Source organism: Drosophila mauritiana, unplaced genomic scaffold (assembly GCF_004382145.1).
Source record: "Drosophila mauritiana strain mau12 unplaced genomic scaffold, ASM438214v1 Y_07, whole genome shotgun sequence".
In the NCBI taxonomy this organism is placed as follows: Eukaryota; Metazoa; Arthropoda; class Insecta; order Diptera; family Drosophilidae; genus Drosophila; species Drosophila mauritiana.
Window position 1 is genome coordinate 65,340 of NW_022881546.1, and position 21,318 is coordinate 86,657.

A 21,318-nucleotide genomic window follows, 5' to 3' on the forward strand; every position below is an offset into this window, starting at 1 on the left:
AAAAAAAATTGTATTTGACATTGTTGCCTGCCTGTTTCTAGCTATGGCTTCACGGGCCATATTGGGTTAACAGGGCATAATAGTATATGCTCCGTTTTACAATATTTCTTACAATTTTCTTATATTTATATTTTATATTTATTATATATATTTTATTTTCTGCTGCTGCTGATGCTCATCAGGTGTCAGCTGGGCGTCGCCGGGGGTGGCACGCTGACACTCCCTCGCTGCTGTCTATTTCTTGTGTGTCAGCTGGGCGTCGCCGGGGGTGGCACGCTGACACTCCCTCGCCGCTGTCTATTGTTTGGCCGCTGACGATGTCGATGGCTGCTCACAAGTCCCCAAGCAGTGAGGACTCCAGATTCCTTCGCAGCCAGGGGGGCAGGACTTCTTTGGTTTTGTTAATGCTGGTGCTGGTGCTGGACATGCCTGGTATTTTGGAACTTCATTAATTGTGGGTATATTTTTAATATTATCTGAGTGAGTTTTCTCGAGTTTATGGGTCTTTAATTCTTGGTCTAGCTCTGCATGTAGCTTTAGAGCTTTCGACCAAACCGGTGGCGTTTGCTGACCGTATATTAGCCACCTTACGTGGGCTATACGTTTATTCAGCTTAGTTTTCAAACCGCCACGGTGTTTGCCCATACTCAATAGAACTCTACTCACTCAGATTTTTCCTTGGTTTTTGCAGTTCCATTTAATTATTCCTTGGTGATGGGTCTTCTTCCAGTCCAGTATTCCTTTGTCTTCACCAGCTTTGGTCAATTCGTCCAGCGTTGGACGACTGTCACGGTCGCCATGTAATGATGAACTCCAATTAAGAACACAAGTCCGTTTTAAGTTGAATGCAGCCGTCGGGCTGACTTATATTTATTTAATTTCTTCTTTTGATTTTAGAGTAGGCAGAAATGGTTCTGCCATCTCAACGTCTACAGAGTGTCTGATTTTACAGTTTTGAATATATTTGGACTTAGGCTAATCCGCGTAACTGCGCTGCCGGGTACGCCAGCGGCGGAGCGGCGTTCTTATGTATATCTTATATATCTAGGCTTATCGGGAGAGTGAGCTATGTATGTACGTATGTAATATGCATTTGGTCGGCGTGGGAATGCTGACCATGCACTTATACTTTGTGGCCTTCGAGTGGGCAATGCACTTATACTTTGTGGCCTTCAAGTGGGCGATCATGTTACATCCGCCCTGGGCCTTACTGCGTGCATAAACATAAATATAAACATAGCAACAAAGTGCTGACATATGCTAATATGCTATTTTATTTGATTGTTCTTAATATTGCATAGGCACATACTACAGTGGATTGAAACGGTAAATCAGTTGGACTTATGATATCCTTTGAAAAACTTCCCGGTGACTGCTTGCTTTCTGTTGCGTTTATGTCATACTTAGGGGCTTTTGACACCAAATACCGAGAAGAATTAGTTGTAAAATGGTCTTTAATAATTAAAGATCTTTTAATACCGGCAACTTTGGAGCTTAAGGTATCGAATTTTCTAGTCGATGCTGTTTCGATTCGAGAATGGAATATTCAAGGTCTACGTGCTGATGATTTAAGTACTGAATACGGAGTAATAGTTACTCAAGGTAGTCGTTGGTCACTTATTATTGACCCTCAAATGCAAGCTAATACCTGGATAAAAAATATGGAGGAGCGTAATCAATTAATGATACTAGATTTTGGTATGGCGGATTACTTACGTCAGCTAGAACGAGCTCTAAAAGAAGGTTTGCCTGTATTGCTGCAAAACGTGGGGGAATACTTAGATCAAGCTATTAATCCAATTCTGCGGCAGAGCTTTACCATTCAAAGTGGAGAAAGGTTACTAAAATTTAATGACAAATATATTTCATATAATAATTCGTTCAGATTTTACATAACTACAAAAATATCGAATCCACATTACCCACCGGAAATCTCATCAAAAAAAACAATTGTAAATTTTGCACTGAAGCAAGATGTGCTTGAAGCCCAACTACTAGGAATTATTGTTTGAAAAGAAAAACACGCCCTAGAAGTATAAAAAGACGAACTGGTATTGACAATAGCTCGAAACAAACGGATTGATCTTGATAATGAGATTTTACGGCTACTTAATGAAAGTCGAGGTTCCTTATTAGATGACGACGAGTTATTCTCAACATTACAAAAATCCCGGCAGACATCAGTGCTAGTTAAGGAGTCTCTTAGCATTGCCGAGGTAACTAAAGTGGAAATCGATGCCGACCGACAAAAATACAAACCAGCATCGGAACGCGCATCCATTTTAGTCTTTGTTATAATGGATATGTCTAAAATTGATCCAATGTATGTTTTTTCTCTGGCAGCTCATATATTATTATTCACACAGTCTATTGAACAAAGTCCTCGTAATCAGCTAATCCACGAACGAAATCAAAACATTAATGACTACCATTCCTATTCGGTCTACCGAAATACCTGTCGTGTCGCTTTTGATTTTGAAGTTTCCGAAATACTATTATTATTGTATCTTAATTAATATGAAGACACTCCCTGGGGAGCTTTAAAGTATCTCATTGCAGGTGTAAATAACGGAGGACATATTACCGACGATTGGGATCGCCGACTCTTAATAACTTATATATAATTCGCACGGGTCCCACGGCCACACCTCTCGCCCAACCGACCGAGGGGCGCTGCGGTGTATCGTACGGCTCGATTCGCGAGAAGATATAGACGCGATATAAAAAAGAGAACAGGAAAGAGGAAATGAATATAATGTAAAATAACTATGTTAAATATTAGTGTTAGTAGGATCTAATTATGTAATAGCGGCAGAGAGTCAAGATTACAGATAATAGGATAAAGTCTATTATAGTCAGAACATAAAACTCTGTAAGGGTCATGCAACTCATAGTTAGATCTACAATGATTTAAGATAAGGGGTATATAGTTTCTAGTGAATCTACTTGGAACCGAGAAGTTAAGCCGACTAATCATGTCGGGACTCTCAACATCCCCACGAATAAGCTTACAAATAAAGACTGTTCCAAGCATAGTTCTTCGGTTAGCTAGGGACGGTAAATTAATTAAAAGTAGTCTACTGGAATAAGGAGGTAATATACGGTTTGCATCCCAATTTAGGCCCCGCAAGGCAAAAAGTAAGAAGTTTTTTTTTGAACGATTCAATGCGGTCTGAGTGGACTGCGTATTGTGGACTCCAAACAGGTGATCCGTACTCGAGAATGGGACGGACTAACGAAATAAATAAGATTTTAGTTAAGTAAGGATCATCAAATTACTTTGACCACCTTTCTATAAAACCAAGCACACCCCTGGCCTTACAGAAGAAAATTTTAATTTTGGGTCCAGAAGAACACCAAGATCATCAACTCGTGTTATTCTGTCCAAAGAGCACCCACTTAGGATGTAAGTCGTGCGTATTGGGTTGACACGACAAAAGGTCATAACTTTACACTTGGAGCCATTTAAGTCTAATATGTTATCACGGCACCATATTTGAAATCGGTCTAGATCGGATTGTAAGTCCAAATGGCACGGAGTGTCCTTGTACTGGAGGCATAATTTAACATCGTCTGCGTACATAATTACACGCGAATGTTTTATTATTAAGATGAGGTCGTTAATGAATAAGGTAAAAAGAAGCGGACCAAGATGGCTCCCTTGTGGGACACCGGATGTGACTCCGAGAATAGAAGATAAAGAATTTTTAAATATGACTTGTGTCCTGCCATTCAGATAGCTTGAAATCCAATTTAGAAGATCAACAGGGAAACCTATAAGACGAAGTTTTCTTATTAGAAGGTAATGATTAGCAGAGTCAAATGCTTTACTAAAATCAGTGTAGATGACATAAGTTTGAAGATTATTTTTGAAACCCTTTATTACGAAAGAAGTTAGCTCCAAGAGGTTAGTGGTTGTAAATCTGCGTTTCATAAAACCGTGTTGACACGGTGATATGATTGATCTACAAAGGTGATGCAAATGAGGAGTGACAACATTTTGGAAAAGTTTTGGGATAGCCGACAATTTAGAGATTCCTCTGTAATTGCTTGCATCCAGTTTGCTACCTTTTTTGTGAAGAGGAATCACAAAGGACTCCTTCCATATATGAGGGAATTGTGAAGATTCCAGAGATAAGGTAAACAGTTTCAGTAGAGGCTTGCACAAGGCTTCCGCACAGAATCTGAGAACACAGCCAGGGATTCCATCAGGACCTGGCGAATAGACCGGTTTAACACGCTAAAGATCGTTAAGCAGTGAGCTTTCGTTTATAGTGGGGCAAAATATTAGATTCGACTTAGATACCGCATAAGAGTATGGCTGTTCGAAATGAGGTAAAGTTGAATATGTTGTTTTTTTTTTTTTTGTAGCACTGAGCATTAAGCACGGTAAAGTTTAACCGAGCGCTTAAATATTTACAAAGGATGGACTGAGAACCGGTATTTTTAAATTTCATATAGAGTCTGGACTTTACATTTCTTAGGTGTGTCAACTCTTTATTAAACCAAGGAGGCTTAGAGATTGACGGATAGTACATCGGAACACAAGGTGAAAAAATGATTTAATTGCGGTATAAAACATATTAATCGCATCCGCCATTATGTTGTAGGAGTAAAGATCGGACCAATTAAAGCCAGCTATAAAATTGTTTAGCCTCCGAAAATTTGCCTTGCGAAAACAGGGAATTCGCTTTGTTGACTTCTCTGAATTTACTTTTAATACCGTACCTATGTCGATTGTTACCTCGAAAGTAGGATAATATGGATCTTCAGGTTGAGTAAGAGGTACTACCCTGGTCAGAAACACACTTTCAGGACTTGTTACAAAACCAAGACCAAGAGAGTTTGGAATATAATTAACTTGCGACAGCGATAAGTCGAGCAAGCCGTCAATAAAGTCATGTGGTGGTAAGGGGAGAAGGATATTCGATTGTTTTTCTGGGGACCACATTGTGCCAGGTATATTAAAATCACCTAGAACTACCAATTGGTCCCGGTCAGACAGTTTATTCAAGATGGACTGGATAGCGGACAGATGATTCTGATATTCTGGGAATTCAGAAGATGGCGGAATATACGAGCACGTAATATAAACTGATCTGTCGGAAAAAGACAGCTTTACACATAAGAATTCCGAGTTACGGGAATCGTCCAAAAGTAACTCCTCCGACGCGAGAGTAGATCTAACCGCAATTAAGACTCCACCTCCCCGTCTGGAGGGACGGTCAAACCTATATATATACTGTACATACCTGGAAAGACTTCGGAGGGAGGATGCAAATGAAAGACTATCACAATACAATTTGCTTAATTTGCTACGCTAGCTTGGAATGGTAGTATAGTCACATTAAATAAGTTTTACATTAAAAAATATTTGATTGTATAGGTTGGTATGCCACGACCTTTCCAGAACAAGAAGATCTCGTTGGTGAATGGAATGATAAACTTACAGATTTTCAAAAAATTTGTGTTTTACGTTCACTACGACCGGATAGAATTTCATTTTGTTTGATACAATTTATCATTACCAAACTTGGGCCGCGATATGTTGATCCGCCAGTTCTTGATCTCAAGGCAACTTTTGATGAATCGATTTCACAGACTCCCCTTATATTCGTTTTATCACCAGGTGTCGATCCAGCCCAATCACTCATATCTCTATCAGAATCAGGTAAAATGGCACAGCGAATGTACTCACTTAGCTTGGGTCAAGGGCAAGCACCTATTGCAAAAAAGCTTATAATGGATGGCATTAAGGATGGTAATTGGGTATTTTTAGCGAATTGTCATTTGTCTCTTAGTTGGATGCCTACTCTTGACAAGATGAAAGCTACAATGCAGTCAATGAAAATACATAAAAAATTTCGACTGTGGCTAAGCTCAAGCCCTTATCCGGACTTTCCAATATCTATTTTGCAAACCAGTATTAAGATGACAACTGAACCTCCTCGTGGAATCAAATCAAATATGAAACGTCTATATAACAACATAAATGAGGCTAATATGGAAAATTGTAGTGAACCCAGCAAGTATAAGAAGATATTATTCGCATTGTGTTCTTTTCATACAGTCCTACTCGAATGAAAAAAATTTTTAGAACTTGGCTGGAATGTTATTTACAGCTTTAACGATTCTGATTTTGAAGTTTCAGAATTATGGTATCTTAATGAATATGAAGACACTCCCTGGGGAGCTTTAAAGTATCTCATAGCAGGTGTAAATTACGGAGGACATATTACCGACGATTGGGATCGCCGACTCTTAATAACTTATATATAATTCCCACGGGTCCCACGGCCACACCTCCCGCCCAACCGACCGAGGGGCGCTGCCGTGTATCGTACGGCTCGATTCGCGAGAAGATATACCGCGATATAAAAAAGAGATCAGGAACGAGGAAATGAATATAATGTAAAATAACTATGTTAAATATTAGTGTTAGTAGGATCTAATTATGTAATAGAAAAGATAAAATCGATTGCTTTAATAGCGGCAGAGAGTCAAGATTACAGATAATAGGATAAAGTCTATCATAGTCAGAACTAAAACTCTGTAAGGGTCAATGATTTAAGATAAGGGGTATATAGTTTCTAGTGAATCTACTTGGAACCGAGAAGTTAAGCCGACTAATCAAGTCAGGACTCTCAACATCCCCACGAATTAGCTTACAAATAAAGACTGTTCCAAGCATAGTTCTACGGTTAGCTAGGGATGGTAAATTGATTAAAAGTAGTCCACTGGAATAAGAAGGTAATATACGGTTTGCATCCCAATTTAGGCGCCTCAATGCAAAAAGTAAGAAGTTTTTTTGGAACGATTCAATGCGGTCTGAGTGGACTGCGTATTGTGGACTCCAAACAGGTGATCCGTACTCGAGAATGGGACGGACTAACGAAATAAATAAGGTTTTAGTCAAGTAAGGATCATCAAATTCCTTTGACCACCTTTCTATAAAACCAAGCACACCCCTGGCCTTATAGAAAAAAATTTTAATTTTGGGTCCAGAAGAACACCAAGAACATCAACTCGTGTTATTCTGTCCAAAGAGCACCCACGGATGTAAGTCGTGCGTATTGGGTTGACACGACAAAAGGTCATAACTTTACACTTGGAGCCATTTAAGTCTAATATGTTATCACGGCACCATATTTGAAATCGGTCTATATCGGATTGTAAGTCCAAATGGCACGAAGTGTCCTTGTACTGGAGGCATGATTTAACATCGTCTGCGTACATAAGTACACGCGAATGTTTTATTATTAAGGGAAGTTCGTTAATGAATAAGGTAAAAAGAAGCGGGCCAAGATGGCTCCCTTGTGGGACACCGGATGTGACTCCGAGAATAGAAGATAAAGAATTTTTAAAGAGGACTTGTGTCCTGCCATTCAGATAGCTTGAAATCCAATTTAGAAGATCAACAGGGAAACCTATAAGACGAAGTTTTCTTATTAGAAGGTAATGATTAGCAGAGTCAAATGCTTTACTAAAATCAGTGTAGATGACATAAGTTTGAAGATTATTTTTGAAACCCTTTATTACGAAAGAAGTTAGCTCCAAGAGGTTAGTGGTTGTAGATCTGCGTTTCATAAAACTGTGTTGACACGGTGATATGATTGATCTACAAAGGTGCTGCAAATGAGGAGTGATAACATTTTCGAAAAGTTTTGGGATAGGCGTCAATTAAGAGATTCCACTGTAATTGCTTGCATCCAGTTTGCTACCTTTTTTGTGAAGAGGAATCACAAAGGACTCCTTCCATATATGAGGGAATTGTGAAGATTCCAGAGATAAGGTAAACAGTTTCAGTAGAGGCTTGCACAAGGCTTCCGCACAGAATCTGAAAACACAGCCAGGGATTCCATCGGGACCTGGCGAATAGACCGATTTAACACGCAGAAGATCGTTAAGCAGTGAGCTTCCGTTTATAATGGAGAAAAATATTAAATCCGACTTTGTTGTTGTTGTTTGTTGTTTGAAAAACTTGGCGAATAGATCGGCTATTTCCTGATACGATGTAACCGTAGTGTTTTCAAAAAATAGCGAAGAAGGGTAAGAACTTGTTTTTCGCTTAGTCCTAACGAAATTATAAAACTGTTTCGGATCCTGTACAAACTGGAACTTACAACGGTTTAAAAAATTTTTGTAGCACTGGGCAGGGCATTAAGTACGGTAAAGTTTAACCGAGCGCTTAAATATTTACAAAGGATGGACTGAGAACCGGTATTTTTAAATTTTATATAGAGTCTGGACTTTACATTTCTTAGGTGTGTCAACTCTTTATTAAACCAAGGAGGTTTAGAGATTGACGGATAGTACATCGGAACACAAGAGTCAAAAAATGATTTAATTGCGGTATAAAACATATTAATCGCATCCGCCATTATGTTGCAGGAGTAAAGATCGGACCAATTAAAGCTATAAAGCTATACAATTGTTTAGCCTCCGAAAATTTGCCTTGCGAAAACAGGCAATTCGCTTTGTTGACTTCTCTGAATTTACCGTACCTATGTCGATTGCCTCCTCGAAAGTAGGATGATATGGATCTTCAGGTTGACTAAGAAGTGCTATCCTGGACAGAAACACACTTTCAGGACTTGTTATAAAACATAGATCCAATAGTCGAATAAGAGAGTTTGGAATATAATTAACTTGCGACAGCGATAAGTCGAGCAAGCCGTCAATAAAGTCATGTGGTGGTAAAGGGAGAAGGATACTCTATTGTTTTTCTGGGGACCACATTGTGCCAGGTATATTAAAATCACCTAGAACTACCAATTGGTCCCTGTCAGACAGTTTATTCAAGATGGACTGGATAGCGGACAGATGATTCTGACATTCTGGGAATTCAGAAGATGGCGGAATATACGAGCACGTAATATAAACTGATCTGTCGGAAAAAGACAGCTTTACACATAAGAATTCCGAGTTACGGGAATCGTCCAAAAGTAACTCCTCCGACGCGAGAGTAGATCTAACCGCAATTAAGACTCCACCTCCCCGGCTGGAGGGACGGTCAAACCTATATATAGTGTACATACCTGGGAAGACTTCGGAGTTAAGAATCTCCGGCTTTAACAAAGTCTCTGTGAGCACTATTATATGGGATGCAAATGAAAGACTATCACAATACAATTTCCTTAATTTGCTACGCAAGCCTCCTCTTTGATAGGAGATAGTAAGATTTGTTGTTAGTTTTTTGAAGATGAAGAAGACGAAGAGGCGGATGGTGCAGTGGTCTGGCCACGTGAGGGAAGTTTAATTCCCACGGGCCCCTTTTTCTTATTTTTGATCTTAGCTTCGAACTCTTTTACTCACCATACAATCCGGCCAAAAATCACCCGAACACATGGTCGAAAAGAGCTCGTTTGGGACAGTTATGTTGAAAGACGATTTCATCTCGTTCGCAACCACAAGGCATGCATTTTTACCCTTTGCTAGGTCATCACTTGCACCATTCTATCACATAGCCAAAAAGTCATTTTTGGCTGTTCAGGTTTTATAACCTGGCAACAATTTTTATAAAAGCAGACAACACTTACGGTTTCCATATTTAACTGAAATCAGACCACTGTGCACGAAAACACAAGACAAAAACTTTCAAGCGAGCTGTTAAAAGAACCGCACGAGAGCAGTCTGCACGCTGAGAAATTTAGACTTTTGTGTGGGAGAGCGAAAGAGAGAGAGAGTGAGAGCGAATCAGAATTGATTTTAAATTTATACCATTTGAAGATTATCAACCCTTCCAAATTATTTTATTCCCGATGACGGCGATGTGCAATCATATTTAGACCACATACAAATGTTTCCCAATTTTGATAAGCCTGATGCTTTTGGACAACATTTAAATGCCGATATAGCGTCTTTAATAGGAGAAACTATAATGCTTTTTGAGGCCCTCCTTTCTATGCAAGCTCAGACTAACAGCACAAGTAGTAATGAAAACGGTGAGACAAAAGTATTTGATCTAGCTAAAAAACTTATAATAAATACACCGGATGAGATAAACTATGAACAGACGGCTAAAATTATTGGAATTTATTCTAATAAATTATTAGAAGTTGTCTTACTTCAAGAAATTGAGCGCTATAATAAACTTCTTGTCGACGTGTCCACTCAATTACGTGACTTAAGACGTGGAATACAGGGACTTGTTGTAATGAGTTCGGACTTAGAGGATATTTATGTAGCTGTCTCTGAAGGAAGGGTGCCATTACAATGGTTAAAAGGTAAATAAAATTATATTAAAAAAATGTTGTTCATACAAAAATATATGTATATCTATCTCCATGTATATCTATCTATAATTCATTGAAACCATTAGCTGCATGGGCTAGAGACTTAATACGTCGTGTAGGACATTTTAATAGTTGGGCGAAAACACTCCGCTCTCCAATATTATTTTGGCTCGCAGCTTATACGTTTCCACACGGATTTGTTACAGCAGTATTACAAACATCAGCTCGAGCCACCAAAACACCAATTGATGAACTGTCTTGGGATTTCTATGTGTTTGTTGAAGAAGATACTGCCGCAGCTCGTATGATAAGAGAAGGAGGAGGTGTTTACACTCGAAGCTTGTTTTTGGAGGGTGCCGGATGGTTGAGGAAAAACCAATGCCTTCAGGATCCACTTCCGATGAAACTAATTTCTCCATTACCAGTAATACACTTTAAACCAGTAGAAAACCTAAAAAAAACGATGTCGTGGTGTTTACCAGTGCCCCGCATATTACTATCCCGTTAGGTCAGGATCATTTGTAATAGCCGTGGACTTAAAGTCTGGTAATGAAAAGGCTGACTACTGGATAAAGCGAGGTACTGCACTTTTATTAAGTTTAGCAAACTAATAATAAAATAACTGGTTTATTTAATAAATTTTGAAAAATACTTGTTGAAGCGTGTAGGGGTTGTACGGAGACAGCATGACTTCAGTTCCACATCCACCATATTATTGCCTTCGATTATTATTATTAATATTAAGTGGGTTTCTATGTGTACTGCGACCCAGTAGGATCTATTGTACTACCCCTTCATGACTTAAAGATCTCCCTGAAGTCCAATGCACTGTATAAAAGCCAGAATTTTATTGGGGTTCAGGGCTGCAATTGTTTCCCGTGGGACTACATATCATACATGCCCAGGAGTCTGTTCCTCCTGATGGAAAGCGCCGTGCAGTCACATAAATATGTGCAGAGCTCTCCTCCTCCATGCAACAGAAGCGACAGAGTTCACTGTCTGCAATGCCAATCTTATGCAAATGACTGCGACGTCGGCAGTGCCCCGTAAGAAGGCCAGTTAAAATGCGCAAGGTGTTTTTCCCGTGTGTCATTAAGGTCTTGAATCTTTTGTGGAGAATCTTAGACTGCCTAAGTCCTGGTAGGTGTTCCCAGAAGGACAGACGTTTTTCTTCCTCTATTGACTTAGTACTCCCAGTACTCTGTGGTGACCAACACCACAGAATGGTTCGGGCCCAATTAGAGGGTTCTCTGCCCCTTTGTTGTTGTTGTTGTTGTGACCCGGAACCCACCTTATTGTGAGTTTGTTGACAGCTCCCAGTTTGTCTAGGGCTGTCCTCACTTGATTTACTAGCTTAGATGTTATCTTAGCTTTGCTGAGCGCCTTAATGGCTGCTTGACTATCAGACAGTATAGCAATGTCCTTACCACGATAGTTCCTTTGCATATTAAACTCCGCACAGCGTCCAATAGCACAGACTTCAGCTTGAAAAATGCTGGTGTATCTGCCCATTGATTCGTGGTATTTTAACCTGGGCCTACAACCCCCAACCCACTCCCTAGTCGGTGACGGATGCGTATTTACCTCTGGCTATAATGACAATATCGTCAGCATAGCCCTGGCAAAGTATACCTCTGCGGGTCAGTCTGTCCATCAGCTCGTCTACCAGCAAGCTCCACAAGAGAGGCGAGAGGACACCACCTTGGGGACATCCCCTTGCGGTAGATAGTGTGGACGACTGTCCTCCTATAGTGATCCATCTACTGGTTGTTACATCTAGTCCTCTTCTTGCCAGGGATGCGTTGACCGCCTCATGAGAGGTATTGTCGAATGCACCCTGTATGTCTAAGAAGGCACTTCCTTATGAGTAAGTGGATCCTCAATAAGGCTTTCCAGGTGATATAGGGCAGTATCAGTTGATCTGCCCGCCCTGTAGGCATGCTGCGTCCGTTGCTCTACAAGCAGAGGGCTTCTAATGCTGACATCCACTAGCCAACGTTTTTAGCAAAAACGATGTCAAGCTGATAGGTCTGAACTACTTCGGATCAGTGATGTCTTTCTTTCGAGCTTTTGGAATGAAGACCACTTTTGCTATACTCCAGGCAGTAGGTATGTGACCTAAAGCTAGACTGCTGATCAGTACTTTCCTGATCGGCACTGCGAGCTGATTGACCGCTCGTTGTAGCAGGATTGGCTGAATGCCATCTGGACCAGGAGATTTGTAGGGCCAATTGCCCATCTTAATCTCCCTCTGTTGTCACTATGGATTTTGCTTTGGTCCAATCAGTAGCAAACGGTCAATTTTGAGCCGTTACCGGGGTATTCCCATCCGTTTGAAGCGTGCTTCCCGGAAAGTGAGTTGCCAGTAGTAGCTCAAGTTTCTCCTTACTTCCTATAGTATAGGAGTTATCCTCCGTACGTAGTGCCTGATTTGATTCTGGCACTCCTTTGGAGATTGCTCTGTGAAGTCTTGCGCCTTCACATGTGTTTACTATTGCCTCACAGAAGGTTCTATAGTTCCTTCGTTTGGCTTTCCTGATCTCATAGTTATACATAGTCAGTTTATTCCGGTAGGCATCTCAGTTCCCTTCTCTTTTTGCTTTGTTAAAGAGACGCATGGTCGCTTTCCGTAACTTCTCCAATTGGTCGTTCCACCATGGAGCATCTTTTTCCCTCTTGGCTCGACCAAGGGAGCAGTTTTCTATAAACGCGTTAGTAAGACACGAGTTAATATCTTCTACGGCGGCCTCCAGTTCTAGAGTGGTACGTAGTTTCCCGGTTACCCCAGAAGCTGGATTCCGCAGTAAGGAGGCATTGAACCCTTCCCAGTTCGTATTCCTGGGATTGCGCCTACGCTCGCTACATTCTAGATTTAGCCCTATGTTAAAACGAATAATTCTGTGATCTGACATTGACTCCTCAGGGGATACATGCCAGTCGCTTATATGCGAAGCCACTGATCTGCTGGAAAGTGTAATGTTCAGAACCTGGTAACAAACGTCGGAACATTGCCGACATTTAGGATTTCTAGATTGTTATTCAAGATAAATTCTAAGAGTGACTCACCTCTTTGATTTACGTCGCTGCTGCCCCATATCACGTGATGTGCATTTGCATCACATCCGATGATGATGGGTGAGTGTGTCCTCTTGCAGTATTCTGCCAGTGCAGTGATTTCGGGCGGTGGGCACGCCTCGTCACCTAAAAAACTTTGATAGAGATCCTATTTCCGATAAAACTCTTAAACGTATTGCAATCAATACAAAAAATCCTGAGTTAGAACCCGATAAAGTGGCTGTTGTGTCGCTTGCGTGCAAATCATTGATGCAATGGATAATGGCCATAGAAAATTACGGAAAAGTTTACCGAATAGTCGCTCCAAAGCAGGAAAATTAGATAGTGCAATGAAGTCACTTGAGGAAAAGCAAGCTGCTTTAGCTGCGGCAAAAAAAAAACTCGAAGAGCTACAAGCTGTCATTGAAAAACTTTACCGCCAGCGTGAAGAAAAAACTAATCTGCTTAATGAATTGCGTGCCAAGGAAGAACGACTAAGAAAACAACTGGAGCGTGTCATTATTTTGGTAGAATCGCTTTCTGGAGAGAGAGAAAGGTGGATTGAAACGGTAAATCAGTTGGACTTATCCTTTGAATAACTTCCCGGTGACTGCTTGCTTTCTGTTGCATTTATGTCATATTTAGGGGCTTTTGACACCAAATACCGAGAAGAATTAGTTGTAAAATGGTCTTTATTAATTAAAGATCTTTAAATACCAGCAACTTTGGAGCTTAAGGTAACGTATTTTCTAGTCGATGCTGTTTCGATTCGAGAATGGAATATTCAAGGTCTACCTGCTGATGATTTAAGTACTGAAAACGGAGTAATAGTTTCTCAAGGCAGTCGTTGGTCACTTATTATTGACCCTTAAATGCAAGCTAATAACTCGATAAAAAATATGGAGGAGCGTAATCAATTAATGATACTAGATTTTGGTATGGCGGATTATTTACGTCAGCTAGAACGAGCTCTAAAAGAAGGTTTGCCTGTATTGCTGCAAAACGTGGGGGAATACTTAGATCAAGCTATTTATCCAATTCTGCGGCAGAGCTTTACCATTCAAAGTGGAGAAAGGTTATTAAAATTTAATGACAAATATATTTCATATAATAATTCGTTCAGATTTTACATAACTACAAAAATATCGAATCCACATTACCCACCGGAAATCTCATCAAAAACAACAATTGTAAATTTTGCACTGAAGCAAGATGGGCTTAAAGCCCAACTACTAGGAATTATTGTTTGAAAAGAAAAACACGCCCTAGAAGTATAAAAAGACGAACTGGTATTGACAATAGCTCGAAACAAACGGAAACTAATTGATCTTGATAATGAGATTTTACGGCTACTTAATGAAAGTCGAGGTTCCTTTTTAGATGACGACGAGTTATTCTCAACATTACAAAAATCCCGGCAGACATCAGTGCTAGTTAGGGAGTCTCTTAGCATTGCCGAGGTAACTGAAGTGGAAATCGATGCCGCCCGACAAAAATACAAACGAGCATCGGAACGCGCATCCATTTTATTCTTTGTTTTAATGGATATGTCTAAAATTGATCCAATGTATGTTTTTTCTCTGACAGCTTATATATTATTATTCACACAGTCTATTGAACAAAGTCTTCGTAATCAGCTAATCCACGAACGAAAACAAAACATTAGTGAATACCATTCCTATTCGGTGTACCAAAATACCTGTCGTGGGCTTTTCGAGTGACATAAGCTACTATTTTCAATTCATATGACAGCAAAGATTCTTTCAAATGCTGGAAAGCTTTTGGAAGAAGAGTATGATTTTATTCTGAAAGGAGGTATAGTATTAGATAAGCTGGGACAAGCGCCCAACCCGGCACCATGTAAGTAAAAATAAAGAGGTGTAAAAAATATATTGTGGTGTTTGTGTCATATACCATTTCAGGGTGGATAAGTGAGCAAAACTGGGATAATATAACAGAATAAGATAAAGTTTCTTGATTTCATGGGATAATAGGTTCTTTTGAGCAACATTACAAGGCTTGGAATGGTAGTCTAGTCACATTAAATATGTTTTACATTAAAACATATTTAATTGTTTAGGTTGGTATGCCACGACCTTTCCAGAACAAGAAGATCTCGTTGGTGAATGGAATGATAAACTTACAGATTTTCAAAAAATTTGTGTTTTACGTTCACTACGACCGGATAGAATTTCATTTTGTTTGACACAATTTATCATTACCAAACTTGGGGCGTGATATGTTGATCCGCCAGTTCTTGATCTCAAGGCAACTTTTGATGAATCGATTTCACAGACTCCTCTTATATTCGTTTTATCACCAGGTGTCGATCCAGCCCAATCACTCATATCTCTATCAGAATCAGGTAAAATGGCACAGCGAATGTACTCACTTAGCTTGGGTCAAGGGCAAGCACCTATTGCAATAAAGCTTAAAATGGATGGCATTAAAGATGGTTATTGGGTATTTTTAGCGAATTGTCATTTGTCTCTTAGTTGGATGCCTACTCTTGACAAGATGATAGCTACTATGCAGTCCATTAAACTACATAAAAAATTTCGACTGTGGCTAAGCTCAAGCCCTCATCCGGACTTTCCAATATCTATTTTGCAAACCAGTATTAAGATGACAACTGAACCTCCTCGTGGAATCAAATCAAAAATGAAACGTCTGTACTTGAAGTGAACCCAGCAAGTATAAGAAGATATTATTCGCTTTGTGTTCTTTTCATACAGTCCTACTCGAATGAAAAAAATGTTTAGAACTTGGCTGGAATGTTATTTACAGCTTTAGCGATTCTGATTTTGAAGTTTCCGAAATACTACTATTATTGTATCTTAATGAATATGAAGACACTCCCTGGGAAGCTTTAAAGTATCTCATTGCAGGTGTAAATAACGGAGGACATATTACCGACGATTGGGATCGCCGACTCTTAATAACTTATATATAATTCGCACGGGTCCCACGGCCACACCTCTTGCCCAACCGACCGAGGGGCGCTGCGGTGTATCGTACGGCTTGATTCGCGAGAAGATATAGACGCGATATAAAAAAGAGATCAGGATCGAGGAAATGAATATAATGTAAAATAAATATGTTAAATATTAGTGTTAGTAGGATCTAATTATGTAATAGAAAAGATAAAATCGATTGCTTTAATAGCGGCAGAGAGTCAAGATTACAGATAATAGAATAAAGTCTATCATAGTCAGAACTAAAACTCTGTAAGGGTCAATGATTTAAGATAAGGGGTATATAGTTTCTAGTGAATCTACTTGGAACCGAGAAGTTAAGCCGACTAATCAAGTCAGGACTCTCAACATCCCCACGAATTAGCTTACAAATAAAGAATGTTCCAAGCATAGTTCTACGGTTAGCTAGAGACGGTAAATTGATTAAAAGTAGTCCACTGGAGTAAGAAGGTAATATACGGTTTGCATCCCAATTTAGGCGCCGCAAGGCAAAAAGTAAGAAGTTTTTTTTTGAACGATTCAATGCGGTCTGAGTGGACTGCGTATTGTGGACTCCAAACAGGTGATCCGTACTCGAGAATGGGACGGACTAACAAAATAAATAAGGTTTTAGTCAAGTAAGGATCATGAAATTCCTTTGACCACCTTTCTATAAAACCAAGCACACCCCTGGCCTTATAGAAAAAAATTTTAATTTTGGGTCCAGAAGAACACCAAGATCATCAACTCGTGTTATTCTGTCCAAAGAGCACCCACGGATGTAAGTCGTGCGTATTGGGTTGACACGACAAAAGGTCATAACTTTACACTTGGAGCCATTTAAGTCTAATATGTTATCACGGCACCATATTTGAAATCGGTCTATATCGGATTGTAAGTCCAAATGGCACGAAGTGTCCTTGTACTGGAGGCATAATTTAACATCGTCTGCGTACATAATTACACGCGAATGTTTTATTATTAAGGGGAGGTCGTTAATGAATAAGGTAAAAAGAAGCGGGCCAAGATGGCTCCCTTGTGGGACACCGGATGTGACTCCGAGAATAGAGATAAAGAATTTTTAAATATGACTTGTGTCCTGCCATTCAGATAGCTTGAAATCCAATTTAGAAGATCAACAGGGAAACCTATAAGACCAAGTTTTCTTATTAGAAGGTAATGATTAGCAGAGTCATATGCTTTACTAAAATCAGTGTAGATGACATAAGTTTGAAGATTATTTTTGAAACCCTGTATTACGAAAGAAGTTAGCTCCAAGAGGTTAGTGGTTGTAGATCCGCGTTTCATAAAACTGTGTTGACACGGTGATATGATTGATCTACAAAGGTGCTGCAAATGAGGAGTGATAACATTTTCGAAAAGTTTTGGGATAGGCGTCAATTTAGAGATTCCTCTGTAATTGCTTGCATCCAGTTTGCTACCTTTTTTGTGAAGAGGAATCACAAAGGACTCCTTCCATATATGAGGGAATTGTGAAGATTCCAGAGATAAGGTAAACAGTTTCAGTAGAGGCTTGCACAAGGCTTCCGCACAGAATCTGAGAACACAGCCAGGGATTCCATCAGGACCTGGCGAATAGACCGGTTTAACACGCTAAAGATCGTTAAGCAGTGAGCTTTCGTTTATAGTGGGGCAAAATATTAGATTCGACTTAGATACCGCATAAGAGTATGGCTGTTCGAAATGAGGTAAAGTTGAATATGTTGTTTTTTTTTTTTTGTAGCACTGAGCATTAAGCACGGTAAAGTTTAACCGAGCGCTTAAATATTTACAAAGGATGGACTGAGAACCGGTATTTTTAAATTTCATATAGAGTCTGGACTTTACATTTCTTAGGTGTGTCAACTCTTTATTAAACCAAGGAGGCTTAGAGATTGACGGAAAGTACATCGGAACATAAGAGTCAAAAAATGATTTAATTGCGGTATAAAACATATTAATCGCATCCGCCATTATGTTGCAGGAGTAAAGATCGGACCAATTAAAGCCAGCTATAAAATTGTTTAGCCTCCGAAAATTTGCCTTTCGAAAACAGGCAATTCGCTTTGTTGACTTCTCTGAATTTACCGTACCTATGTCGATTGCCTCCTCGAAAGTAGGATGATATGGATCTTCAGGTTGACTAAGAAGTGCTACTCTGGACAGAAACACACTTTCAGGACTTGTTACAAAACATAGATCCAATAGTCGAATAAGAGAGTTTGGAATATAATTAACTTGCGACAGCGATAAGTCGAGCAAGCCGTCAATAAAGTCATGTGGTGGTAAAGGGAGAAGGATACTCGATTGTTTTTCTGGGGACCACATTGTGCCAGGTATATTAAAATCACCTAGAACTACCAATTGGTCCCTGTCAGACAGTTTATTCAAGATGGACTGGATAGCGGACAGATGATTCTGATATTCTGGGAATTCAGAAGATGGCGGAATATACGAGCACGTAATATAAACTGATCTGTCGGAAAAAGTCAGCTTTACACATAAGAATTCCGAGTTATGGGAATCGTCCAAAAGTAACTCCTCCGACGCGAGAGTAGATCTAAACGCAATTAAGACTCCACCTCCTCGGCTGGAGGGACGGTCAAACCTATATATAGTGTACATACCTGGGAAGACTTCGGAGTTAAGAATCTCCGGCTTTAACCAAGTCTCTGTAAGCACTATTATATGGGATGCAAATGAAAGACTATCACAATACAATTTCCTTAATTTGCTACGCAAGCCTCCTCTTTGATAGGAGATAGTAAGATTTGTTGTTAGTTTTTTGAAGATGAAGAAGACGAAGAGGCGGATGGTGCAGTGGTCTGGCCACGTGAGGGAAGTTTAATTCCCACGGGCCCCTTTTTCTTATTTTTGATCTTAGCTTCGAACTCTTTTACTCACCATACAATCCGGCCAAAAATCACCCGAACATATGGTCGAAAAGAGCTCGTTTGGGACAGTTATGTTGAAAGACGATTTCATCTCGTTCGCAACCACAAGGCAAGCATCACAACAGTAATTTGGATTTTTACCCTTTGCTAGGTCATCACTTGTACGGCCATTAAAACTAGCGCACTTAGTATGCACCATTCTATCACATAGCCAACAAGTCATTTTTGGCTGTTCAGGTTTTATAACCTGGCAACAATTTTTATAAAAGCAGACAACACTTACGGTTTCCATGTTTAACTGAAATCAGACCACTGTGCACGAAAACACAAGACAAAAACTTTCAAGCGAGCTGTTAAAAGAACCGCACGAGAGCAGTCTGCACGCTGAGAAATTTAGACTTTTGTGTGGGAGAGCGAAAGAGAGAGAGAGAGTGAGAGCAAAAAGTGCAGTTTATGTGCATGCAAAAAACAACACCAAACACCACTGCGAACAACGCACAAAAAGGGAGAGTAAACAAAACACAAAGACAAAAAATGCAAAATACTTTGTATACCATATTTATTTTAACTGCACAAATCACAAAAGAATCACTCTCGAAGCGAACGGATCTTTAATAATTATGTTTAAATATAAGATAATTAAAGAAGATTATTAAAAACCACGGCTGGTTTGACAAACACAAAATAAAAACCGGGGCGCAAAAAAAAAAACACGACCGTTCGCTTTGAAAGCTAATAGATATAATATAATAATATAAACCAATTTTTCTGTGACCAAGCATTGCAGACTAGAAAGTTTAGGTACGAAAATAATTATCTGTTTTAATCTAATCAGAATTGATTTTAAATTTATACCATTTGAAGATTATCAACCCTTCCAAATTATTTTATTCCCGATGACGGCGATGTGCAATCATATTTAGACCACATACAAATTTTTCCCAATTTTGATAAGCCTGATGCTTTTGGACAACATTTAAATGCCGATATAGCGTCTTTAATAGGAGAAACTAGAATGCTTTTTGAGGCCCTCCTTTCTATGCAAGCTCAGACTAATAGCACAAGTAGTAATGAAAACGGTGAGACAAAAGTATTTGATCTAGCTACAGAACTTTTAATAAATACACCGGATGAGATAAACTATGAACAGACGGCAAAAATTATTGGAATTTATTCTAATAAATTATTAGAAGTTGTCTTACTTCAAGAAATTGAGCGCTATAATAAACTTCTTGTCGACATGTCCACTCAATTACGTGACTTAAGACGTGGAATACAGGGACTTGTTGTAATGAGTTCGGACTTAGAGGATATTTATGTAGCTGTCTCTGAAGGAAGCCATTCTGCCATTACAATGGTTAAAAGGTAAATAAAATTATATTAAAAAAATGTTGTTCATGTTGTATATCTATCTCCAGCATATAATTCATTGAAACCATTAGCGGCATGGGCTAGAGACTTAATACATCGTGTAGGACATTTTAATAGTTGGGCGAAAACACTCCGCTCTCCAATATTATTTTAGCTCGCAGCTTATACGTTTCCACACGGATTTGTTACAGCAGTATTACAAACATCAGCTCGAGCCACCAAAACACCAATTGATGAACTGTCTTGGGATTTCTATGTGTTTGTTGAAGAAGATACTGCCGCAGCTCGTATGATAAGAGAAGGAGGAGGTGTTTACACTCGAAGCTTGTTTTTGGAGGGTGCCGGATGGTTGAGGAAAAACCAATGCCTTCAGGATCCACTTCCGATGAAACTAATTTCTCCATTACCAGTAATACACTTTAAACCAGTAGAAAACCTAAAAAAACGATGTCGTGGTGTTTACCAGTGCCCCGCATATTACTATCCCGTTAGGTCAGGATCATTTGTAATAGCCGTGGACTTAAAGTCTGGTAATGAAAAGGCTGACTACTGGATAAAGCGAGGTACTGCACTTTTATTAAGTTTAGCAAACTAATAATAAAATAACTGGTTTATTTAATAAATTTTGAAAAATACTTGTTGAAGCGTGTAGGGGTTGTACGGAGACAGCATGACTTCAGTTCCACATCCACCATATTATTGCCTTCGATTATTATTATTAATATTAAGTGGGTTTCTATGTGTACTGCGACCCAGTAGGATCTATTGTACTACCCCTTCATGACTTAAAGATCTCCCTGAAGTCCAATG

General features: G+C 39.4%; 1 protein-coding gene and 1 pseudogene across 1 annotated transcript; both read left to right on the forward strand.

The window, feature by feature from the left end:
• Positions 1–1,661: 1,661 nt before the first annotated feature.
• On the forward strand, positions 1,662–12,052 carry LOC117149983 (dynein heavy chain 2, axonemal-like). The gene is given in 2 exon segments (XM_033316874.1): positions 1,662–2,323; positions 11,863–12,052. Coding segments are annotated over 2 exon segments (852 nt in total).
• Positions 12,053–14,188: 2,136 nt separating this feature from the next.
• The window catches only part of LOC117149984, a 42,151-nt pseudogene continuing 35,021 nt past the window's right edge, over positions 14,189–21,318 (forward strand).